At 39.0% G+C, this 27,293-nt stretch overlaps 1 protein-coding gene across 1 annotated transcript in view; it reads right to left on the bottom strand.

The window, feature by feature from the left end:
- CUNH6orf163 (chromosome unknown C6orf163 homolog) overlaps positions 1-27,293 on the bottom strand; it is a 31,863-nt gene continuing 4,570 nt past the window's right edge. Inside the window, exons 2-5 of the mRNA XM_063233188.1 lie at positions 25,722-25,816; positions 24,062-24,169; positions 20,059-20,261; positions 1-503 (exon numbers count right to left, since the gene is read on the bottom strand). Of these exons, the coding sequence (XP_063089258.1) occupies positions 20-503; positions 20,059-20,261; positions 24,062-24,169; positions 25,722-25,816 (890 nt within the window). The 3' untranslated portion in view covers positions 1-19. The remainder of the gene's footprint in view (positions 504-20,058; positions 20,262-24,061; positions 24,170-25,721; positions 25,817-27,293) is intronic.

The following is a 27,293-nucleotide window of genomic DNA, read 5'->3' as shown; positions in this document are numbered from 1 at the left end:
TGATTTTGAATAAATTTATTCAGCCTTTGAATGTTTTCTCTTTTGTAGAGACATTTTCAGGTGAAGATTTCTGCTCTGGAACTGTTTTATGCTTCGTAACCAGATGAGAAGGCATTCTCTTTCTTTCTGGCAGAATAAAATCGGCCTGCCCTGGTGAAAGCTTAGGAAAAGTATAATTGATGTATTTTTGAAATGCTGCTCTGGTTTCCTGTAATTCCTCCTCCAGAAAGTCTTTCCAGTTTGTCATGATTCCCAGTTGCTCCGCTATGGACAGCAGCTCCCCCTGGGTGTTGACCAGTTTACTCATCACATTGCCCAGAGAGGCCTGATGCGTCTTCTCTGTCTCTTGAAGTACCTGCTGGACCTCTTTCTGCGTCTGTCTCTGAGCTACGCCGTAGTAAGCATTCATTTCATGCTCCTTTGCCTTTATTAACTGTTCCATGTTCATCTTGTGCGCCTTAATCCCTTCTATCCCAGTCTTCACAAGTTCCTCCACGACCTTGCTGCAGAAAATAATATGCGTTTAGAAGTCAGAATTAGTCACTGAAAGCAAAATGATTCTGTCTTTAACTATATATGCATAAGAAGTCATTACACTGTTGAGATAAACCACCGGCCTGAGGCAGCACTTGGGAGACTGAGGCAGGTGGATCACTGTGAGGGCTACAGAAAGTGAGTTCAAGGCCAGCTTGAACTGAATAGTAAAACGTTGTTTCAAAAAAGACAAACTAACAACAAACAACCATGCGTTGTAAAATCAGACTGAAAAAGGCAAATAACATTTTAGTATTATTAAAAATATATCATTGACTTCACGGATTCTGTGTCCCTTAACAGGTCTCAGGGGCGCTGAAGGATCTGGCACCACACTTTGAAAACCGCTATTTAAAATTTAATGATTTAGACTCCTGGTTATAATGTATATAGTTGTGCATAATTTATAGCAACCAAACATACTGACTTCCCATGTGCCAACAGGATGATGAGCTTCTGTGCTGAAATTAACTCAGTGACTCCTTAAAACAAATCCCGTGAGGTGAGTCTCCCGTTACGCCTAATTTATGATGAGGATACTAAAACTCAAAGACGTTAACCTGTTCAAGTTCACTTAATTAGAAAGTGGTAAGGAGGGTGATAGAATGAATATAAGAGGAGACAACTGTTGTTCTGGTGACAGTGAGTGCTTTAGGGAGAGGAGGCAGCAAGACTGATTAATATCATCTTGCAATATTCTCAAGGTACAGTGAGTCTAAACGAACAATGAGAAAGGGGGGGATGAGGGATAAACCCCCAAAATATCACAGAGTCATGATGCCAGCATTGGTGACTGCTAGGATAATGTGGGTATGGAAAAAGGGGATTCAAAGTCAACGTCCTGATTTTCACTGTGTTGCAGGAGAACAGAGGCACCATTAATGGCAGTGATGCTGTGGACAGTTGAGGGTGTGCATCCACACACACTCTTAGGATTTAATCTGATGTTTTATAAACCCCCAGGTGGTTGTCAGTTAGACTGTGAAGGTGACAGCTTGGGTCTCTGAGGACTTCAGTTAGAAAGAACCCCAAGGAAGCATGCTTGATCCAGTCCTAAGTCCCTAAGGACGAAGCCCTGCTGCCCGGATATCTTCTGCTGCGTGACAGCTATCAGAGGCAGGGTTGGCTTGCTACCAGGGCGACCTGGCTCTCTTCTCCATCGCATGCAAGAGACATTCGTTGACTGACTCCACATAGGTGGTCTCAGGTAAGCCGGACCTAGTGAAGGCTGTCTTGGATGACTCTGGCTCCTGCCCTGAGTAATAGTTCTTTTTATTCTTCCTGATATAAAAACCAGTTTTCCCTAAAAGATTCTGTTTTTGTTTTTTTAAGTGCCCTTTCCAACATGAGTTTTGGGAGAGGGGGGTAGGCCTTGAGACAGGGTCATACTGTGTAGTGTAGGCTGGCCTTAAACTTGCTTATATAACTCAGGCTGGCCTGGAACATATGGTGATCCTCCTGCCTCAGCCTCCTTGAGTGTTGGGTTCTTCCTTCCACTATGCTTTTTTTAATTTTAAAGAGATTAAGATAAAATAGGGCATAACAAAGCAGATCAGATCAGAACAATGCAAGCAACACAGCATTTTACCACAAGACAAACCATAATTAACAGTAACTATTATAATGTCTCTTTCTTTGAAATAGTTGAGCATAACTTCATATACAATAGTATCAAGCATAACAAAACAGTATAAAAACATTCAAGAGAATGAAAGCATTACAGGGCTTTCAGAACCAAATAACAGAGAAGGAACAATGCCTACTACATTATCTCATTTTCCATAGAAAATCTGTTTATACTATCACACATAATAATATCCAATAAGATATAACATAATAGAACCAAAGGAAACAGAAGACCAAAAGCATAGTAGGACTTCAGAGTAAGATATTAAATTGCCACTGGCTATTCTAATGTCTTGTTTTCTTCAAAATAGCTGTTCATACCATCACAGATAATAAAATCAAATAAACCAGGTAAAACCATTCCAACTATAAGGCTTCAAAGCAATGTAATGGGGAGTCATGAACTCTTATGTACTCTTACCATTTCTTATGCTAGGGAGACTATATGGTATTTATACATGTGATTTTCATTTACTTGAGTATGGTCTCAAGTTGCATCCATTTATTTATAAATATCTCAATATGATCATTCTTTATAGCTGAGTAGTACTCCATGGTATAAACAACCACAACTTTTTTATCCATTCCTCAGTTGATGGACACTTAGGTTGTTTCCAAGATCTGGCGATTACAAATTGTGCTGCTATAAACATGGGTGCACACATTTCACTGTGATATGATATTTTCAGTTCTTCTGGGAATATGCCTAGAAGTGGAATAGCTAGAACAAATGGGACTTCCAATCCCAGGTTTCTGAGGACTTTCCAGACTGATTCCACAGTGGTTGAACCATCCCACCCTCCCACCAACAGTCAGGAGAGTTCCTTTTTCCCCACAGCCTCTCCAGCATTTGTTGTTGTTGGTTTTCTTGATCCTGGCCATTCTTTCAGGAATGAGATGGAATCTCAGTGTGGTTTTAATTTGCATTTCTCTAATGACCAATGATGATGAACATTTTTTCATGTATTTATTTGTATTTTTCATCTGAGAAGTGTGTATTTATCTCAGATGCCCATTTTTCAATTGAGTCTTTAAATTTCAGGGGTCTGATTTTTTAAAATTCTGTATACGTTTTAGGCAGATGTCCTTTGTCTGAGGAACAGTTCACTAAGATTTTTTCCCAGTTTGTGGGTTTTCTTTTCACTGTGCTGGAGATTTCTTTCGACATGCAGAACCTTTTTAATAAGATGTGATCCCAGTTATTGATTCTGGGAAGTATTTCCTGTGCGGTTTGATCCTTGTTCATGAATTCTTTACCTACCCTATGTCTTCAAGATTTTTACCTAATTTGCCTTCCAATAGATTTAGTGTTTCTGTTTAAATATTCATATCTTTGATCCATTTAGATTTTAGTTTAGTATATGGTTATAGGCATGGGTCTAGTTTTAGTTCTCGGCATGTGGAGAGCCAGTTTTTCCAGCACCATTTACTAAAGTGACTGTCGTTCTTCCAGTGAACATGTTTGGCCCCTTTATCAAAGATAAGGTGGTTGAGTGTGTTTGTAGTTGTGGTTATATCTTCTAATCTATTCCACTGATCTTCAGATCTGTTTTTATTCCAGTGTTATGTTGATTTTATTATAGTAGCTTTGTAGTACAACTTCAAGTCAGGGAATGTGATGCCTCCAGCCTTGCCTTTGCTGCTTAGAAATGCCTTTGCTATTCTAGGTCTCTTCTGGTTCCAGATGAATTTTAGGAGTGATTTCTCTAGATCTATGAGGTACATTGATGGTATTTTCATTGGGTTGCATGAACAAGGGATGTCTTTCCATTTTCTGAGATCCTCTTCAATTTCTTGTTTGAGGGTATTATAATTTTCCCTGAAGAGATCTTTTACTACTTTTGTGAGATTAATTCCTAAGTATTTCATTTTTTTGTATGCTAGTGTGAAGGGTGTGACTTCTTTTATTTCTCTCTCAGTGATTTTGTTGTTAGTGTATAGAAATGTTATTGATATTTGGGTATTGGTTTTGTATCCAGCTACATTGCTGAATTTATTTATTATATCTAGGAGTATTTCAATGGAGTTTTGGGGATCTTCTATGTAGAGTATCATGTCATCTGCGAACAACGACAATTTAACTTCCTCTTTTCCTATCTTTACCTCTTTTATTTGTCTCTCTTTTCTTATTGCTCTGACTAGTATTTCCAGTACCTTGTTGAATAGGAGTGGTGATAAGGGACATCCTTGTCTTGTGCCTGATTTTAAGGTAAAGGCCTTCAGTTTTTGGCCACTTAATATGATGCTGGCTGATGGTTTGTCATAGCTGGCCTTTATCATATTGAGGTAAAGACTATGTATTCCAATTTTCTGTAAGGTTCTTATTATGAGTAAGTGTTGGACCTTATCAAAAGCTTTTTCTGTATCTATAGAAATGATCATGTGATTCTTACTTTTGGCTCTATTTATATGGTGGATTACATTTATTGATTTACATATGTTGAACCATCCCTGCATGCCTGGGATGAATCCCACTTGGTCATGGTGTATAATCTTCTTGATGATTTGCTGCATCCTATTTGCCAATATTTTATTGAGGATTTTTGCATCTGTGTTCATTATGGAGATTGGCTTGTAGTTGTCTATTTTAGTTGGGTCTTTCTCAGGTTTTGGTACTAGAGTAATATTTGCTTCCAGCAATGACTTAGGAATAATTGCTTCACTTTCGATTTCAATGAAGAGTTTGAGGAATGTCGGCAGTAAGTGTTCTTTGTATTTCTTGTAGAATTCCACAGTGAATCCATCTGGGCCTGGGCTCTTCTTTGTAGGTAAGGACTTAATTACATTTTCAATTTCATTAATAGAAATTGGGGTATTCAGCAGTTTTACAGCTTCTTGACCCAGCTTTGGTACTTCATGTTTCTATGAATCTGTCCATTTCTTCTGTGTTATTGAACCGATGAGAGTTGAGGTTTTTGAAATAGGTGTTGATGATCTGTATTTCTACAGAGTCTACAGAGTAGTGATTTCACCTTTTTCATTCCTTATTGCATGAATTTGAGCTTTTTCTTCCCTTTTTAAAATAAGGTTGGCTAGGGGCTTATCGATTTTATTTATTCTTTCGAAGGACAACTCTTTGATTCAATGATTCTTTGGATTTATTTCTTAGTCTCTATTGCATTGATTTCTGCTCTGATTTTTATAATTTCCTCTCTTCTTTTGGCTTTGGGCTTGACTTGCTCTTCTTTTTCTAGATATCTGAGATGTAGCATCCAGTTGTTTATTTGTATTTGTTCTGTTTTCCTGATGTGGGAACTCAGTGCAATAAACTTTCCTCTGAGGGCAGCTTTCATCACATCCCACAGATTCTGGTAAGTTGTATTTGTATTTTTGTTTGCATGTAGGTATTTTTAATTTATTCTTCAACGTCCCCTGTTTCCCACTGATTGCTCAAAAGTGTATTATTCAATTTCCATGTGTTTGTGGGGTTTTTGCAGTTTCTATTATCATTAATTTCTAGTTTCATGGTGCAGTGATCTGATAACATGCTTGGGATAATTTCACTTCTTTTGCATTTATTTAAATATGTTATGTGAGCTAGTATATGGTCTATTTTAGAGAATGTCCTATGTGCTGCTGAGAAGAATGCATATTCTCATGTTGGATGGAACACTCTGTATATGTCTATCAAGTCCATTTGTTCACAGGTATGATTCAGTTCTGTTATTTCTTTACTGATTTTCTGTATGGTTGATCTGTCCCTTGGTGTCAATGGTGTGTTAAGGTCTCCTGTTATAGTTGTATTATTGCTAATTTGATTTTTCATTTCTATTAATACTTGCTTTGTATAACATGGTGCTCTGGAATTTGGTGCATATATATTTAAGATAGTTATCTCTTCCTCTTGAAGTTTTCTCCTAACCAGTATGTAGTGACCTTCTTTATATCTTAGGATCATTCTTGGCTTGAAGTTCACATTAATTGCAAACAGAGTAGCTACCCCCACTCTTTTTTTGGTTCCTGTTGCATGAAGTATTGTTTTCCATCCTTTGACTTTCAGTCTGTGAGTTTCCTTTTGGGTTAGATGGGTTTCTTGCAGACAGCATATGGTTGGATGTTGTTTCTTGATCCATTCTGCCAGTCTGTTTCATTTAATTGGTGAATTGAGACCATTTACATTAATGGTTATTACTGTTATATATGGGTTTATTGTTGACATATTATCTCTCTTTTGCTGCATCTTTATCTTTCCATTCTGTTTAACTGTCTACCTTGCTTAGTGGTTTTTTCCCTATATGTATCTAGACTGTCTTTCAGTATTCTTTGCAGGGTTGGCTTGGTGTTCATGAAGTTTTTTAGCTGTTCTTTGTCATGGAAGTATCTTATTTCTCCATCAATTTTGAAGGACAGTTTTTCAGGGTACACCAGTCTAGGTTGAAAATCATTTTCCTTTAGGATCTGAAAAACTTTACCCCATGCTCTTCTTGACTTTATTGTTTGTGCTGAAGAGTCTTCTGTGATTCTCATGGGCTTTCCTTTATAGGTGATCTGTCTTTTCCCTGTGACAGCTTTTAGTATTCTATTCTTTTGTTGGATTTCTGGGATGGTGATTATTATATGTCTGGGTGTGGTTTTGTTTTGATTATGGCTATTTGGAGTTCTATATGCTTCACTAATCCTAATGTTAGTTTCCATTCTCATGTTTGGGAAATTTTCTATTACTTCTGTAAAAAGCCTCTTGATATCATTTGTGTTGTCCCCTTCTTTTTCATTTATCCCTATCAATGTTATGTTGTTTTCCTTTGAATCATCTTGCAGCTGTTGAATTGTTATTTCCTGATTCCTTGTTATTTTTAAAAGATCTTTCCTTTCCTGTTCACTGGCTGCAATCTTGTCTTCGAGGTCTGAAATTCCATCTTCACTTTCATTGAGGCAATTTTTACAACTTTCAATGCAATTTTTGATTTCCTGTATGTCTCTTTGCATCTGCTCCATGTATTCTGTTTGTTTCTTATATTGTTTATCTAGAGATTCTTTTTGTGTACCTCCTCCAATGTTTTAACTGTGTATTCTTTAGATATGTCCAGCATCTCTTTCATTTCTTTTATCATTTCTTCATTTACCTGGGAGATTATTTCTAGTTTGAATTCTTTTAAAGCTTCCTGGAGTTGCTTCTTTATTTCAGTTGCTATTATTACAGGTATTTCAGGTATACAGCATATATTTTCTTCTATTTACATGGCTTTCTTGGGATGGGCTGGAGGTTTGAGATTGTGTTTTGGTCTTTCATTTTGTGATTTTCCTATATTTCTGTGTTTCAAGTGTTGTTCCAAGGCTTCCCCTGGATGTGTTGAAAATCCTCTCCTATGCCCTGTACTCCTGGTACTGAATGGAGGTTGCTGAGCATGGTCCATGCAGGTCTTCAGGCCCTCCTGTGCCACCTTCAGTGTTCCAGGCAGCTGGGCAGTCACCTAACCAATGTGGATGATGGGCTAAATCTCTCCCTGGGCAAAGACCAATGTCCTGGAGCTCACTTCACCTGCTCTCAACTCCCCTGATTGAAGAAGGTCACTGGGTATAATGTAATCAGTCTGCAAAACCTCCCAAGGCTAGTCTAGTGTGGCTGGGAGCTGGGTGTGTCCTTGAGCACTGGAAGTGATGATTTTAAAGTCTCCTGGGGCTTGGGATGCCACACAGGACTCACCGCAGCTGCCAGCTGAGTTTCCTGGTTTGAAAGACGGGTCACTGGGTGTGACCTGGGCCTTTCTAATATGCTTTAAAGCCCATCTTTGGACCCTTTGGGATTTGTTTCTTCTGGTTCTACATCAAGGAGTCTCTGAATTTTATTGTGGTCCTTTTCATGAAGCAGAATTAAAGCCAGGATTGAGGAAAGGTGCAATGCACAGAGGCTATGATCCTTAGTCACATTCACATGATCATAGTTTTAAAGCAAAACCAGTGCCCACCCTTCCTTCCCTTCTAAGTGAAAATTTCACCTGTCTTATGTGTGAGTTATACACATTCAACCTCCTTTTCACTGTTGTTAATAAAAATCCTGGATCTGAAGTCAATAAGAACCAGTGTCTAATTTTCCCTACAGATTATTCTTAAATTATGACAGAATTTGCTTCCAAAAGTCACTTGTATATAAAGTGGACCAATGATGAACATAGCAGATCACTTGCTTGGTTAGTCCATAATAAGCTGCTAATCCATTTTTTTTCACTTGAACTACAGAAGTGTTAACTCTATTTCAATCAGATATAACCATTATGTTCACAAAGAAAATGCATTCTGATTTTCTTCCACGACCCTATAAGGGGGTCACTGACACACACAAACTGGAGCTGCAGACATTACCAAAGTTGGGGTGTGGGGCAGCAAGTCCTGATTTGACCTCAGCATTCTGCTGCACATTTCTACTTAGGGTTATTAATCCTCTCGAATTGTTCACTGACTCTGTCTCATTATAAATCAAACTTCTCCTTCCATATCTTTTTTTTTTTTTATCAGTACCGAGGATTGAACTCACAACTGCCTGCTTGCAAGGCAGGTGCTTATGCTGCTGAGCTAAATCCCCAGCCCCTCTCCTTCCATATCTTTAATCATTCTGTTCTCATTCTTTTCACCTCTCTCACAAATGGAACCTCCCATCATTTGAGGCTCAATTAAAAATCAACCTCTTCTGGAAAAACCTCCCTTGACACAGACTCTCACGTTTGTTTTTTCCAAGACTTTAAACTCTTCTAGAACTTGCACGTCATGTATATCAGTGCACTCGGCCTTGATCGCTTGGGCCGGCTGTGCACCACTTGTTTTATACACTGAAGAAGGATCCTTACTTCGTTGTGCTAGATCTCATTACCACATTCATGCAAAACACCTGACAAGCTAAAATAAAGTGGACAAATCCTCTAGATAACTCACGTAGCTTCCCATCCGGCAGGGAAACATCACAGAAAGTCACAAATTTTGGCCTCCTACAGGCCAGGTCTCAAATCAGACCCTGTCAGCTCTGCTGGGCTTGCCCTTTGGCAGTTTGCTTGGTTTCTGTCCAAGAATCAGGATTTTAATCTGAAGACAAGCAGGTTTATAGAATCCCCCAGAAAGGAACATAAAAATTTGATGAAAGCTATACAAAGGGCCTTGTGTGCTGCGGCTATTGAATAAAAGGTAGCTACATTAGAAATTACAGCGCTGACCACAAAAATTCCTGAGCATTTACTCCACTCATGCCTCAGGCTAGAAAACAAGCAGAACTTTCCCATTTTTTTAAACTTTAAAAGGAAAAAAGTCCAGTGTCTCTGAGGTAATCTGTATAAATATAGTCATCAACATCTATAAAAGTTTCTGTTCACTGAAAATATTTCTCATGTAAGTGTTCTGAAAACTTAAGTCTTAGATGAAAGTTTATAACCAAATACAGGATCTACAAATTCTAATTATAGCTGGTAAAACTCTTGAAGACATAGGTACAGGCAAGGGATTCTAGAACAAAACTCCAATTACACAAGAAATAGTACCAAGAATCAGCAAATGGGATTATGTCAAATTAAAAAGCTTCTTCACAGAAAGAGAGAACAACCAATGGAGTGAAAAGACAACCTACAGAACACCAAAGAAAAGAAAAAATGTTGTTTCAGCTATTCCTGAGTCAGTGGACTAATATCTAGAATAAAGAACTCAAAAAATCAGACACCACCTAAATGAAAACCCAATCAAAAAGTGGACTACTAAAATGAACAGACACTTCTCAGAAGAAATGATGGTCCTTGTTTATACAGAGAAACATTGTGGTATTTACACACATGAATCTGATTTATTTCACTTAAGAGTATGGTCTCAAGGTGCATCCATTTAGTTACATCTCAAGCTTATCCTCCCTTATGGCAGGGTAGCACTCCATTGTGTGTATACCTTCTACACTGCTGATGGGAGTGTAAATTAGTATAACCACTATGGAAATCAATAAGCAGATTTCTCAAAAACTAAAAATAGAAATTCCTTTGATCCATGTAGACACCTTTCTAGGTATATTCCTAAATGTTGAAGACATACTGCAGTGATACATGCATTACAATGTTTATAGCAATTTAACTCATAATAGCAAGATCTGGGGTGCCCTCACTGGCCTCTCTGCGTGTCTGGAGGACTCTGGATATCTGCGCCCAGACTGCTGGAGTTTCCTCAGGCTTCCAGGTGCAGTGAAGGAGAGAGGTGGGTTTGAGGCTTCCACATCAGCCTCCCCATTCCCGGCTTCACTTGGAGACCTGCTGAGCTCCCGATAGGTGGGCTGGCCCACACTACCAGCCTAGCCCAGCCTGTTTAGCTGCCGCACCTGGCCATAGGTCTGCAGAGGAGGAGCTGGGCAGATCTGGGGTGCCCCCACTGGCCTCTCTGCGTGTCTGGAGGACTCTGGATATCTGCGCCCAGACTGCTGGAGTTCCCTCAGGCTTCCAGGTGCAGTGAAGGAGAGAGGTGGGTTTGAGGCTTCCACATCAGCCTCCCCATTCCCGGCTTCATTTGGAGACCTGCTGAGCTCCCGATAGGTGGGCTGGCCCACACTACCAGCCTAGCCCAGCCTGTTTAGCTGCCGTGCCTGGCCATAGGTCTGCAGAGGAGGAGCTGGGCAGATCTGGGATGCCTTCAGCGGCCTCTCTGCGTGTCTGGAGGACTCTGGATATCTGCGCCCAGACTGCTGGAGTTCCCTCAGGCTTCCAGGTGCAGTGAAGGAGAGAGGTGGGTTTGAGGCTTCCACATCAGCCTCCCCATTCCCGGCTTCATTTGGAGACCTGCTGAGCTCCCCATAGGTGGGCTGGCCCACACTACCAGCCTAGCCCAGCCTGTTTAGCTGCCGCGCCTGGCCATAGGCCTGCAGAGGAGGAGCTGGGCAGATCTGGGGTGCCCTCACCGGCCTCTCTGCGTGTCTGGAGGACTCTGGATATCTGCACCCAGACTGCTGGAGTTCCCTCAGGCTTCCAGGTGCAGTGAAGGAGAGAGGTGGGTTTGAGGCTTCCACATCAGCCTCCCCATTCCCGGCTTCATTTGGAGACCTGCTGAGCTCCCCATAGGTGGGCTGGCCCACACTACCAGCCTAGCCCAGCCTGTTTAGCTGCCGCGCCTGGCCATAGGTCTGCAGAGGAGGAGCTGGGCAGATCTGGGGTGCCCCCACTGGCCTCTCTGCGTGTCTGGAGGACTCTGGATATCTGCGCCCAGACTGCTGGAGTTCCCTCAGGCTTCCAGGTGCAGTGAAGGAGAGAGGTGGGTTTGAGGCTTCCACATCAGCCTCCCCATTCCCGGCTTCATTTGGAGACCTGCTGAGCTCCCCATAGGTGGGCTGGCCCACACTACCAGCCTAGCCCAGCCTGTTTAGCTGCCGTGCCTGGCCATTGGTCTGCAGAGGAGGAGCTGGGCAGATTTGGGGTGCCTGCATCGGCCTCTCTATGTGTCTGGAGGACTGTGGATATCTCTGCAACCAGGGAGGGTCCACAGGTTCCTGAAGCACTGCGGCCTGTGGTGAGTACCCTAACCCGGCTGCGATTGAAGAACTGTGGAGCTTCCAAGGGGCAGGTGGGCGCACAGTGTCCCTGAGGCCCAGCTTGTCTGGAACTGCGGAGTTCTGAGCAGGCAGAGGAGGGCCACTGGTTCTGTAGGCCTAATGGCTTGGGGTAGCGCGGCGCCAGAGTCTCAGTAGCTCCAAACATAGAAGGGGATTTTCAACAGATCCTGAGGAAGCTTTCAAATAACACTTGAAACACAGAAATATAGGAAAATGACAAAACGAAAGACCAAATTACAACCTCAAACCTCCAGCCCATCTCAAGAAACCCTAGGAGCGATGTATATAGAAGAAAATATATCCCATCCACCTCATATATCGGACACAATAGCCACTGAAATTGACAAGCAACTCCAGGAAGCTTTAAAGAAATTCAAACTCGAAATAATCTCCCAGATAAAAGAAGAAATGATAAAAGAAATGAAAGAGATTCTAAATATATCTAAAGAAAACACAGATAAAAAATTGGAGGAACTAAACAAAAAGATAGAATCCCTAGACGAGCAATATAAGAAACAAACAGAATACACAATGCAGATGCACAGAGATATACAGGAAATAAAAAACTCCACTGAAAGTTGTAAAAACCGCCTTAATGAAAGTGAAGATAGAATTTCAGACCTTGAAGACAGGATTGCAGCTAGTGAACAGGAAAGGAAAGATCTTTTGAAAATAACAAGGAACCAGGAAACAACAATTCAACAACTGCAAGACGATGCAAAGAAGAATAACATAAGAATGATAGGGATTAATGAAAGAGAGGGAGACAACATGAAGGATGTCAGGAGGATATTTAGAGAAGTAATAGCTGAAAATTTCCCAAGCATGAGATCAGAAACTGACATCAGGATCAGTGAAGCATATAGAACTCCAAACAGTCATAACCAAAATAAAACTACACCCAGACATATAATAATCACCATCCCAGAAATCCAACACAAGAATAGATTATTAAAAGCTGTCAGAGAGAAAAGACAAATCACTTATAAAGGAAAACCTATCAGAATCACAGCAGACTTCTCAGCACAAACAATAAAGTCAAGAAGAGCATGGAGTGAAGTATTCCAGATCCTAAAGCAAAATGATTTCCAACCAAGACTGATATATCCTGCAAAACTATCATTCAAAATAGATGGTGCAATACGATACTTCCATGACAAAGAACAGCTGAAGAACTTCATGAACACCAAACCAACCCTGCAAAAAATATTGAAAGACAGTTTAGATACACAAAGGAAAAAACCACTAAGCAAAGCAAATAATTAAACAGAACCGAAAGATAAAGATGCAACAGCAGAGAGATAACATTCCTACAATTAACCAGCATTTAACAGTAACAACCATTAATGTAAATGGTCTCAATGCACCAATCAAAAGAAACAGACTAGCAGAATGGATCAAGAAACAAAATCCAACCATATGCTGTTTACAGGAAACCCATCTAACCCAGAAAGATACTCACAGACTGAAAGTCAAAGGATCGAAAACAATTCTTCATGCAGCAGGAATCCAAAAAAAGGCAGGAGTAGCCATTCTGTTTGCAGACAATGTGAACTTTAAACCAACAATGACCATAAAGGACAAAGAAGGTCACTACATACTCATAAGGGGAAAACTCCAAGAGGAAGAGATAACTATCTTAAATATATACGCACCAAACTCCAGAGCACCCAGTTATATAAAACAATTATTAACAGAAATGAAAACTCAAATTATCAGTAACACAATTGTAACAGGAGACCTTAATACACCACTGACACCAAGGGACAGATCAACCAGACAGAAAATGAGCAAAGAAATAACAGAACTGAATCACACCTGTGAACAAATGGGTTTGATAGACATATACAGAATGTTCCACCCAACAACATCAGAATACACATTCTTCTCAGCAGTACATGGATCATTTTCTAAAATAGACCATATATTAGCTCACAGAACATATTTAAGCAAATGCAAAAGAGTTGAAATCATCCCTTGCATATTATCGGATCGTAGCGCTCTGAAATTAGAAATTAATGACAAAGGATACTGCAAAAATTCCGCAAACACATGGAAACTAAAAAACACACTCTTGAGTAATCAGTGGGTCCCAGAAGAAATTAAAGAAGAAATTTAAAAAATACTTAAAGAAAATGAAAATGCAGATACAACTTACCGGAATCTGTGGGATGCAATGAAAGCCGTTCTGAGAGGAAAATTTATTGCACTGAGTTCCCACATCAGGAAAACAGAACGAATACAAATAAATAACTTGATGCTACACCTCAAACAGCTAGAAAAAGAAGAGCAAGTCAAGCCCAAAGCCAAAAGAAGAGAGGAAATTATAAAAATCAGAGCAGAAATCAATGCAATAGAGACTAAGAAAACAATCCAAAGAATCAACGAATCAAAGAGTTGGTTCTTTGAAAGAATAAATAAAATCGATAAGCCCCTAGCCAACCTTATTAAAAAAAGGAAAGAAAAAGCTCAAATTCATGCAATAAGAAATGAAAAAGGAGAAATCACTACAGACCCAATAGAAATACAGAGGATCATCAACACCTATTTCGAAAACCTCTACTCTCAAAGGTTTGATAACACAGAAGAAATAGACAGATTCTTAGAAACATATGAAGTACCAAAGCTAGATCAAGAGGATATAAAACTGTTGAATAACCCAATCTCTGCTAATGAAATTGAGAATGTAATTGGGTCCTTGCCCACCAAGAAGAGCCCAGGCCCAGATGGATTCACTGCAGAATTCTACAAGAAATATAAAGAAGACCTAATGCCGACACTCCTCAAACTATTCAATGAAATTGAAAGGGAAGCAATCCTTCCTAAGTCATTCCTGGAAGCAAATATTACTCTAGTACCAAAACCTGAGAAAGACCCAACTATAAAAGAGAACTATAGACCGATCTCCCTAATGAACACAGATGCAAAAATCCTCAATAAAATATTGGCAAATAGGATCCAGCGAATCATCAAGAAGATTATACGCCATGACCAAGTGGGATTCATCCCAGGAATGCAAGGATGGTTCAACATACGCAAATCAATAAATGTAATCCACCATATCAATAAAGCCAAAAATAAGAATCACATGATCATCTCTATAGATGCAGAAAAAGCCTTTGATAAGGTCCAACACTTATTCATGATAAGAACTTTACAGAAAATTGGAATAAATGGTCTTTACCTCAATATAATAAAGGCCATTTATGACAAACCAACAGCCAGCATCATACTAAATGGCCAAAAATTGAAAGCCTTTACTTTAAAATCGGGTACAAGACAAGGATGTCCTTTATCACCACTCCTATTTAATATAGTACTGGAAGTACTAGCCAGAGCAATTAGGCAAGAAAGAGAAATAAAAGGGGTAAAGATAGGAAAAGAAGAAGTTAAATTATCATTGTTTGCAGATGACATGATACTCTACATAGAAGACCCCCTAAACTCCATTGAAATACTCTTAGATACAATAAATAAATTCAGTAATGTGGCTGGATACAAAATCAATACTCAGAAATCAATAGCATTCCTATACACGAACAACAAAATTACAGAGAGGGAAATAACAGAAACTGGACTATTCACATTAGCAAGCAAAAAAATGAAATATTTAGGAATTACTCTTACGAAAGAAGTGAAAGACTTATACAGTGAAAATTATAATACACTGAAAAAGGAAATTGAAGATGATCTCAGAAAATGGAAAGACATCCCTTACTCATGGATAGGAAGAACAAACATTGTGAAAATGGCCATTCTCCCAAAACTGTTATACAGATTCAATGCAATCCCAATAGAAATACCATCAACATACCTTATAGATCTAGAGAAATCACTCCTAAATTTCATCTGGAACCAGAAGAGACCTAGAATCGCAAAGGCAATTCTAAGCAGCAAAGACAAAGCAGGAGGCATCACAATCCCTGACTTGAAGTTATACTACAAAGCAACAGTAGTAAAATCAACATGGTATTGGAATCAAAACAGAGCTGAAGATCAGTGGAATAGATTAGAAGATACAACCACAACTACGAACACACTCAACCACCTTATTTTTGATAAAGGAGCCAAGCAGGTTCACTGGAAGAACGACAGTCTCTTTAATAAATGGTGCTGGAAAAACTGGCTCTCCATTTGCCGAAAACTAAAGCTAGACCCATGTCTATCACCATGTACTAAATTAAAATCTAAATGGGTCAAAGATCTGAATATTAAAACAGAAACACTAAATCTATTGGAAGACAAAATAGGTAGAAACCTTGGAGACATAGGAGTAGGTAAAGAATTCATGAACAGGACTCAAACTGCACGGGAAATGCTTCCCAGAATCAATAACTGGGACCACTTCTTATTAAAAAGTTTCTGCATGTCAAAAGAAATCTCCAGCATAGTGAAAAGAAAACCCACAAACTGGGAAAAGATTTTAGTGAACTCTCTCTCAGACAAGGGCCTCTTGTCTAAAACATATAAAGAATTAAAGAAACTCAGACCTCCGAAATTCAAAGATCCAATCCAAAAATGGGCATCTGAGATGAATATGCAATTCTCAGATGAAGAAATGCAAATGGCAAATAAATACATGAAAAAATGCTCATCATCATTGGTCATTAGAGAAATGCAAATTAAAACCACACTGAGATACCATCTCACTCCTGAAAGAATGGCCAGGATCAAGAAAACCGACAACAAATGCTGGAGAGGCTGTGGGGAAAAAGGAACTCTCCTGCACTGCTGGTGGGAGTGTAGACTGGTACAGCCTTTGTGGAGATCTGTCTGGAGATTTCTCAAAAAGTTGGGACTGGAAATCCCATTTATTCCAGCTATTCCACTTCTAGGCATATTCCCAGAAGAACTGAAAGCATCATACCACAGTGATATATGTGCACCTATGTTTATAGCAGCACAATTTGTAATCGCCAGATCTTGGAAACAACCCAAGTGCCCATCAACTGAGGAATGGATAAAAAAGTTGTGGTATTTCTATACAATGGAGTATTATTCAGCTATAAAGAAGGATCACATTGAGATATTTATCAATAAATGGGCGCAGCTTGAGACCATACTCATTAGTGAAATAAATCAATCTCGCATGTGTGAATACCGAATAGTTTCCCTAATGTAAATAATGATTCAAATATATAAAAATATGTGGTAATCATGATTCCCCATTAGGTGGCCTTGAAGCCTTATAAAGTTTTCACTCATTAATTAGAAAGGCTTTATTCTGGGCTTCTTGATATGAAAATATTTGAAGCTAGAGTATATGAAGTTTTACCCAAATATTTCAAGGAAAAAGACACTATGGTAACTACTATTAAGTCAGGTTATAAGGTGGTGAAGTACTAGGTTGTTGAAACAGTCATGCTGTGACCTCTATTGTTATATTGTTATGTCCTGTTTTATCTCAATCTCCCCCTTATTGTTTCAAAAAAATTATTTAGTCATTTCTTATGTTTGTCTTAATTAAAGAAAAAATTCAAAAAAATTAGGATATATAAATAGTAACTCTTTTCGATTTCCTATTAACTTGTTTTGAAGTCCTGTAGTACTCCCACGATCTTGTTTTGACTGATTAGACTCTGTTCCATTCTATATGATAGTATCAAGTTTGAAGACATAGGCAACTACTTTGAAGACAATAAGATTCACTAAGATACCCATTCTGGTTTGACTATTATCTTCTTTGGAAGTCCTGTAATGTTTACAATGCCTAAGTTTTATTGGTCTTGTTCTCTATTGTTTTGTCCAACTTTATAATATCTAATAAGATAGACAATTCTTTTTAAGGAAACAAGGGACAACGTTGATAACCATTGTTGATAAACTTGTACTCTGTTCTACACCATGTGCTGTCTATCCTTGGTATTGACTGACAGCTTTGTTTTGCCATATTTGACTGTATTCTTCCCCCGCCCCAAAGAAAGTAATAAGCACTAAGGAGTAATAAAATCCAAGATGTGTAAATTTTGTTGTAAAAAAGAGAGGGGAAAAAAAAAAAGAAAAAGAGCTCTAACGGATATAACAGCAAGTGTGTTTGGGGGTGTTAAATAGCTGACTTTATCAATGTTTTTGGAACATTGAACACAGCTGTTTGCAGTCTCTCTGTTTGAATGTCCACCTTGTGTTCTTTGATACTGTGATTTGAGGAACTATTTTCAAGAAGATAGTGTGTAATCTACTAGCAGGTAATTTCTTACTGTTATGTTTTTTTGTTTTGTTTTGTTTTGTTTTGTTTTGTAGTTCTGTATTGCGTGTACCCTTACGCCGCTTTGGTTTGTATCATGTTTTTCTCTTTTTCCTCTTAAATAAAAAAAAAAAATTCAAAAAAAAAACTCATAATAGCTAAATCTTGGAAGCAGCCTTTATTTCCAGCAGATCAATGGGTAAATAAAATGTGACACACACACACACACACACACACACACACACACTCACACACACAATGGAGTACTACTCTGCCATAAAGAAGGATAAATTTGAGTCATTTGTAGGAAAATGGATGCACATTGAGACTATAATGATTAGTAAAATAAATCAAGAAGAGAAGCTTGAATATCACATAATTTCTCTTCTATGAGAAATCCAAAGTATAATTAATTTAAATAACAATGTTAAAAATAATAGAAAATGGGAAATAGATGTTTTGTGAATGGGAAAGGGATATAGAGCGATGGGAACGGGAGGGGGGAAAGGAAGGGTAAGTAAAAAGGATTAAAGCATGATATGTACAGATATCAGTTCCCTATAATAAATACATTATGTATCACAAATACGAATAAAAATATTTTATTTATTTTAAGCAATGTCTGGAAATAAGATCTGGTATGCTATAGAGTTCAGCTGATCAAAATAAATTTAAACCACAGGGCACAATGATCCATGCCTATAATCCCAGCAACAGGGAGGCTGAAGCAGGATGATTTCTGTGAGTTCAAAGCCAGCCTGGGCTACACAGGGAGACCTTGATTCAAAAACACCAAAAAACTTTTTATTTAACTATTAGCTCAGTGAATTCACTATGTGTCATGTTCTCCTCTAGGCATGTGGGAAACACCATGAATAAAAGAGACATTCTAGTTGGATGTATTTAAACAATACACATATCAGCTCTCTAATCTTAGTGGTTTTTTTTTCCATGCAAACCTCCCAGAGGAAAGGGCAAGGCCTCCCGAGGAGGGATGAGGGGCCGACAAGGACGCATGAGAAGCAGACTCCGCGCTCTGGGGAGGGGTGGAGTCCTGCGGACGGAGGTGGTGAGGGAGCAGAGGCCACCTTCCCCACACCGGCCCGCAGCCGATTCCCTGGTCCCTCCTGCGGCTCTGGCTCTGCTCTGCCTTCCACTGCACAGTGAGTTACGGCCGGTGCAGGAGGAAACACGTGAGCAAACTGCTGCCCTCATCCTCGGTCTGCGACCCTTCCGGGATTTCACAGTTACTGATGAAAAAGATCTTATTTGATGATATTCAAATGGATTTTCTTATTAACTAAATCAACAAACAAACAGGAGGTCAAACATGGTGGTCTCGGTCTTGGTTCTGATGCTACAACTTAGTGACCTTGGGCTGGTCACTGAGCATTGGGCAGCCGCGTTTGTCTCTGCAGCTGACGAGCTCTCACATCCTGACAACTGTCACACTTCATCAAATGCTCATCTCCTACACAGAAAGGATGGCCTTGGTGTGCATCTATGTATGCTGCACATGCTCCCTGCGGTGTATATACGACTTGATTTACTAAAAATGGTTTGTGACTATGCACAGGCTATCAATACATCAAAACACTATGGGAGGATAGAGACCCTATTGTATAAAACCTTTGTCTATAGGAAGAAGAGGAGAATGGGAAAGAAATAAGTCAGGACCTATGAGTTTTGATTTATACATTGTCATAAACTCAACTTTTGCAACACATATTACTAAGAAGAAAAATATCTAAGAAGTAGCATATCTACAGTGGCATATAAACTAGGCTAAGATACATAAATGTAAATTTACTTCTATGTATCTATGGGAAAAATGTTAATTGATTTCTCTCTTCAGCCTCTTAAAACTAGAGATACAGAATGAAGATCATAACACTTAGATGACTAGTTATCTGTGGAAAAGAGGAGTGAAGGAAATATAACTGAGAAGGAACATATAGGAGCTTCAGAAATATTTTTTTTGCTAAATTTGCTAAAATTTGCTAAATTTGCTAAATTGGATGTTAGATCCTTGAGTAATTATGTTACTACTTTTTAATAAACCTTCTCTCTAATATAACTTATTCATGTTTGATAACTTTCACAATAAAAATATAAAAACAAAAACTGGGCGATATCTACCTATGTACCTTACCCCTTCTTCCAAATGGACTTTGGTAAAGCCAAGCGCACATCTGCAGGGTGTTCTCTGACATACCTTTTCTGGTCCTTGAGGGCCAGCTGAGCGATCTGCCGCTCCTCCTCCCTGGCCTTCTGCACCGCCTCCATCTTCTCTCTGTGGCACTCCACCATAATCCTCTGGATTCGATGAACCATGCGTTGTTCTGCAGCCAGGTTTTCCCTCTTCATTTCCTCGCCCACATTTTGAAACACTTCTGTCTTGGTTTTATCTGCCATTTCCTTAAATGAAAAAAAGTTAGTTTGGATATTATAGCTTTGAGGTTTTAGGATAAATACTAAGATGTTGGGTCTAAATCATAGTTTCATCTACTTGATGAAATGTTTGCCTGTTAATACTGATGATGTAAAACAACATTCTAGAGGATACAGAGAACTTTTATTCACATGTTAAAGCCAATAATGTATACATTATGTAGCAAAAATATATACTGTACAGATCATATTGAAAAGGAATATGTAAAAATGTTGGTTAGGAGGTAAGGTTAAAGTTTTGTCTTTTAGGGCTGGAGATCAAACCCTTCCTACATGCTAGGCAAGCTCTGTAACCCTGAGCTATAATCCCAGCCCAAGTCTTTCTTTCCTGATTATCATACTATCACTATACACAGTAAAATGACACAACTAATTGTATCTGCAGTGTGTCTGCGGGGGTAGGAAGGAAGCTAAGACTCAGGCAGAAAACAGATACACGTTACTCCCGTCACCAGAATCTGTCTTTCAGTCTGCACTCCTGAGACAGCCACCACGCAGGGGCCCTTTCTCATTAATGAAAGAGACAGAAATAAAGAGTTCTACTGTTCTATGGTTGGAAGATCTATAGACGACTTTCATCCAAATAAAAAGAGGACACACCAGTCAAACCAACACTCGGCAGAAGAATTTTATAAACATTGCTAAAGGAAAGCTGTGTCGCCACTGCTTAGACCAGATGCTACAAACAGAGAAGGCCAGGAAGACCCTTATTCTCAGGGGACTCCCTGGGGGTGGAGGAGACAACTACCTGTGTACTGGGTGCTGTAGCAAAATTATAACAAGAAAGCAGGGGTGATTAATTCTATCCATGAGTTTCAAAACTGTCATTCAAAGTTAATTTTTATCTCTATTTTTAAAAAGGAAGACATTAGGAGAACATAAATAAATCGCTTCACAAACACGTTAGTGACATAATTAGGGGAAAAATTGGAGTTCCCAACTTCCAGTTTCCCCCTTCATTGCTGCAGTGAGATGCCACACTCTTTAAAAAGATTCACTTATTTATGTTTCATTCCAGAAACCCTGTACATGCACATAAGATAGTATAGTGCACTTTTTTTTTATAATAGCATAATCTCTCCTTTAAATGAAATCTTACTCGAGTTAAAAGGAACAAAAACAATAAACGTTCTGGCTGAAGGTTGCTCAGTTTCCCTGAACACCCTTTTCTGTGGGGGCCCGAGGGAGTCACTGCCATTTATGTTGCATCCAAAGAGAATCCTAAGCTGACGTTGGAAGTAAAACAAATTGCTTTTAGCTTCTTACATGCATGAGGACCTGCATGCAAAACCAACACCAAAACAAACAAACAAACACCAAAACCAAATTATTTAACAGACTTCAGTTTTTTCAAAAGAAAAAAGGTTTCAATCTTTAAACTTATCACTGTGGCTATTCCAAAGAAAAGAGAAAAAGAGACCACAAAAATCAACTTTATCTCTTCAGAGTGGCCCCAGCCAGTGTATTTTGAAAATCATTTTAGGAGAACACTGCTAGAAATTCTGGTTTTTTTTACCCTGAAAGAAGTATTGTCTCAAATTGTTGTCTTTTTTTTTTTGTCTTTTTCGTTTTTATCGGTACCGGGGATTGAACTCACAACTGCCTGCTTGCAAGGCAGGTGCTTATGCCGCTGAGCTAAATCCCCAGCACTTCAAATTGTTATCTTTTAATAAAATATTTTGGATGTTAATGTCTCCAACTGTCTTTAATACCTAATTTCATAAAAAGAGTAGACTAAAACACTAATTTTTTTTGATGATATGGTCTCAATAGATAAAGAGAAATGATTATAGTGGCCTAAAACCTTCACATGGCACTTAACAATTGTTCAACTTCATAGGAATATTTGTCTCTGTCATAAATGATCTGATTGCTGTGATATTTTGGAGATCTAATATTTGTTATTCGCAATTATTCTTGTTTTTCCCTGTCTTGGGCTGAGTACTATCTTTCTGTTTTCAATGACTCCCCCCTTTTTTGTCATTCTTAGTTTACTCTATTTTGGATTTGAAAAGTCAAGCAACCCACTCTTTTGGGCTCAGTTTGCCAGTAAGTGGGATGATAGTGGAGTGGGAATAGAGGTCCTACTATGGAAAATAAGCCTGACTTTGTTTCTTGTAGCCAGAGACTTTTATTTAGCTCAGTAAGGGGACATATTAGCTTATTTCTGAGTTTTATAGTACATTTTTAATAATCAAGACTACAAGTAATTGGGCTTCAGATAGATGAAGTATCATATAATACATATGTTTCTATTTGAATCATAGAATTTTAAAATTATACCTAGCCCTTTATTTTGGGTATGATCTAAATTAGGACTCAGAGAATTAAACTCAGTCTCTCATTTAAGATTTGGTAAAACTAAGATCATATTACTGCTTCACCTAGATGTAGAATATGTATTTTAAGCTCCAGAAATAATTCAATAACCTGCTATATGGTAGTGTTCTTATTTGATGTAGGGTCTGCTTTTACTAAAACACATTTTGAGTAAATGAGCCCACATTTTGAGGTAAAAAGCCTCATGAATATCCATCATGTTTCCTGTACAAATATTTTAAAGATATTTCTTTATACAATATCTCTTTCAAAAAATTTTTCAGGTTTTATAACTGAAATTCCTATGTTTCTCGCGAGTCTCTGGTTTTGATGGCGATTCACAGTATTTCTCTCTCTCTCTGCACTGAGGGTGTGCAGGGGACTATAGCCTGCTCCTTGGGAACCATGCCACGCCTGGCTGAAGTAGACCACTGATGCCCAACAAGCAGCACACACCTATTCATTTGGAATCCTGGGGCAGAAGCCTTACCTACTAGTCTTCCAAGGGCAAGGGCAGTCCGCTTTAATCTCACCTAGTACAGACTACAGCAGATAGAAGGTGTTCATCTGAAACAATTTAATGCATGGACCCAGAGTCTCTGTATATTAATGTTCTCAGTAAATTAGTCCAAACCTGAGCCAGGCCTCGGCCACTTTCTTCCAGGTATTTCCATATAACAGCCACCTGTACGTTGTCTTATCCTGTTTATCCCCCTTAGCCAAACATGAAAATTGTCTCATACCCTTTTCTTTGAGCAGATTATACAACTGAAGTATCAAACTAAACAATGAACCCCAAGGCTAGAAACTTTACTAGTTACCTAGCATCAAGTGCTTGAACAAGTTGCAGCTTAGAAAGCATTGCCTTCATCCTGTGACCATGGTCCTGCAAGGAATACTTGAGGGACAGCTCCGATGTCCCTCTTGAAGGCATGAATTTAGGGAAAAGAATGCAACAAGAAGTGCAGAAGGCGGAGAACAGCCTATGTGACTTGTTCAACAACCATTTATATCCCTGCTAAGTCAAGGTTCTGCAACAGGCACCAGAGCTAGTGGAAGGATAGGGAGACACGCCCTGATGAAAGCTGCAGCCATGAGGGGTCATACAGTAAACAACTAATCACACAATTATTTCATTACAACAATGATGGCTGCTATCTAGGTGCTGCTATCTAGATCTAGGTGTCACCGACAGGTGGCAGGGCAGCGTTGCTGCGGAAAGCTTCCTTCAGAAAATAAGCTATGAGGGCTTTTCCCCTCACACCATCAATAGTCCCCAGAGCTCAGTGTCTTTTCTGTGAACCTCCAGGCCCACCCACCCAGCCTCTGTGACACACCAACCTAGTCTTTACATATTATCATTTCTCCCGCACTCCCTTGCCAATTTAAGTACTTTATTTTTTCTTTACTAGTGTATTTTTAAAAAGATCACGAGCCGTTTTGAAAACCTGTAAATCTTTTTGATGTTTTTCTTCCAAAATCTGAATTTGAAATTTGTGTCTCACATCTGCGTCTTCAAGTGCTCTTTCCACTGCTTGTTTTTGGCGTTCATTGGCCTTTGAAAGAAAGAGTCCAGTTTATTAATATCACCAAGATAAGCAGAGGGCAGCTCATCATTATTTGGGACTGTTGGAAGGTCAAGTTTTCCCATTTCCTGAAAATTAGCAACCACCGTGGGTGCCTAATTGTTAACTCAATCCCACCTCAGACTTCCACAGCACCCTGGTTGCCTTAGCCAGCAGTGCCCTGAACACACCCCACACCTAGGCGAACACTGCTGCTTCAGCAATTGTTAAACACAGGGAAGTTGATTATTCATGGGTTGCTAAGTTTCTTTTCTCCCTGACACTATTTGACAATCTTGCTTGACTGTCAAAGCAATACATGCTCATGGTAGAAAATCCAGAAAACACAGAAGTTGAACAGACACAAACAGTTGAAAGGTGCTGAGTCAGAAGGTTGAGTATGATTGCATGAAGAGTTCAGAAAGAAGATATTGCTTTATTTGAAGAGACTATCCAGAATACTAGGTAAACATATAACCCAATTACTCACAAAAATATGCCTTATATTATGTTGTATAAGTAATTATTGGTTCATGAGAAATTTGAATTTTATTACTGATAAAATAACTTATCAGTAATAAAATTTTGTGACTGTTTGCACTAGAGTATTTTTGTTCAGAATGCATTCATACTAATGCTCAGTTCCAATAATATTTCCAGTAATGTTTATTTTGTGAAGAAATCATGAAATATTATTGTAAGCACTGTGGCTTGTCTTGGCCTCAAGAAGCTTTACTTCTCTTGAGGAAGCCATTTGTGTCATTCTATGACTGAAAGAAGTAGGAGTTACAAGATTGAGGCTTTGCTCACTGTGAATCCCAACATTCAAATTACCCCTATGCCACTCAGCAGTCACATGTACAAAGCATCAAGGATTTGGGGATTTCTGTTTGAGTCAGCATCTCACCATGCTGTCCAGGTTGGACTTGAATTCCTGGACTCAGTGATCCTCCCACCTCAGGGTCTCAAGTAGCAGGGATTATGGGTGCACACCCTATGCCAGCAATACCAAAAATTTGGAGACAGAAAACAAGAAAGAAAGCAGAACAAGATGAAGCCTTTGGGAAAAATGGGTATTTAGTCTAGGGGCATTACATACAGCACAAATGGATGGCATATATATGAAAAGCAAGGTCATCATAATTTACATCAATCTACCTTTTCAAGTTTTAATCAAACTGGACTAAGAAGGCCAGTCATTCATATGAAGTGGGCAATATAAAAGGAAGGAAGCTTTTGATGGGACTCAGTCTATGCTAAGCACCTACTGTGTGCTAGGTATACTATACATCATTTAGCCCTCTCAATAATTCTATAGAATGGGTGGTATTATTATCATTATTATTATTACCTTTTGGTAGATGAAGAAGCCACCACTGCAGAGGTTGAAGAACGTACCCAGAACCCACAGCTACCCAGGATTCAGTCAGTTGTGTCTGACTGCAGTGCTTTTGCCTATGACGATGTACTTTTGCTTTAGACAAATGCAAAAAGTAAAAGAACTATACATATGCATTTTACATTAATTTCTAATGTCTTTTACCTGCTCCCACACTTTAGCTTCTGCTTTTGCAATACTTTCTTTGAGTACATTCACTTGAAACTGCTCTTCTTTATGTAGAATATCTGCCCCAATATCTGTGTATTTAAAGAGAAATGATCACGGATCTCCATAGACTATTTCCTGGCTTTCTTTCTGTCATTAATTGGTTATTTATGTGACCCATCTAGGAGATACATCCTTTTATGAGATACTGACTTCTTTTTTCTCTCTTTCCTTTCTTTCTGTCTTTTGGGGGGGGGGGTACTGGGAAATGAACTCAGGACCTTGTTCTCATCAGGCAGGCACTTAAAATGGTGAGCTATATCTCTGGCCTTTTTTTTTTTTTTTTTTTTTTGAGACAGAGTCTCAGTATGTAGTTTAGGTTGGCCTTGAACTCACTGTGTAGCCTAGGCTGGTCTCAAAATTGTGGTGAGTGACCCTGCTGCCTCAGCCTCTTGGGGCTGGTATTACAGGCATGTGATGCCCCACATGGATATTTCTGTCTTTATTTTTCTCTCTCTCTCTTTTTCTAGTATTAAGAGGTGAACACAGTTTGCTAAGCACAAACCCTACCCTGAACTACATTCACAGTCAGCAGTCTATTTTTAAGGATACCCATGGTACGGGTAAATGTTCTCTGATTAGCAAGGAACTCAAGGCACGATTAGGCCTGAGTAGGGTCATCACTGACTTAATCACACCCAGGTTATGCGAACTAAATCTCCTGCAGAAAGTGGCACAAATTTGTACACCTAAATTACAAGAGTGAGTGTATATTCAAGAGACATTAGCACATTCTTCTTCTCCTCTCTTCTCACCCCTGTGTGGATGCTGCTGCTACCTCTGTCAAGAGGGTGGCAGCCACATACTTTCTTTAAAACATTACATAGGTACCTTTAATGTGTGATAGGCTTAACTACTTCAAATGTAGTTAACAATGAAGAGTATATTTTTTCTTTATCAGTTATATAATTTGATTCCCAAATAATAAAAGGCCCATAATATCCTCTCTATCCAGAGCATATTAATCTAAGATTAAAGAATGGTACAACATCAGATGCAGACAGAACTGAACCGGAATCTACATCTGAGTCCTCTGAGTTGGTCACCGGATTTGCCTACCTTTTTACAACCAAAAGGTTGTCAGAGGTGCCCCAAATTATTGTCTGAGTGATAAACTGCTTGGGTACTGAAATTACAGTAATTTTCTCTATAAACTCTCAAAGTACTTATTCTCTACTCCATTCATGTCTCATATCTTAGAAAAGTTGAATTAGTAACTTTTCATGTGGTTAGGTCTTGATGATCAACTTCCTACAATTACAAAGCCAGTCTCATGGTGCCTAGCTTGGCAATATTCACACTTAAGACACTGAACATGTGTGTTTTGTCTGCTCTATATCTCTGTTCTCCCTCTAGTAACAAGACCCTCTTCTCTCAGGAAGTTCCTTCCTTCATTTGAGATTGTCCTGGTAAGACGGCCAGTCACAGCATCCAATCTTCTTGGTCTTCTGTATCTCCTCTAGGCCACTGTAATGGACCCATGGTTGGTGTATGCTCAAGGCTGGCTAG

This window comes from Cavia porcellus, unplaced genomic scaffold, assembly GCF_034190915.1.
Source record: "Cavia porcellus strain 051 isolate PalLab524CR breed Dunkin Hartley unplaced genomic scaffold, mCavPor4.1 scaffold_22, whole genome shotgun sequence".
Taxonomy (NCBI): Eukaryota; Metazoa; Chordata; class Mammalia; order Rodentia; family Caviidae; genus Cavia; species Cavia porcellus.
This window is presented reverse-complemented; position numbering and strand designations above follow the sequence as displayed.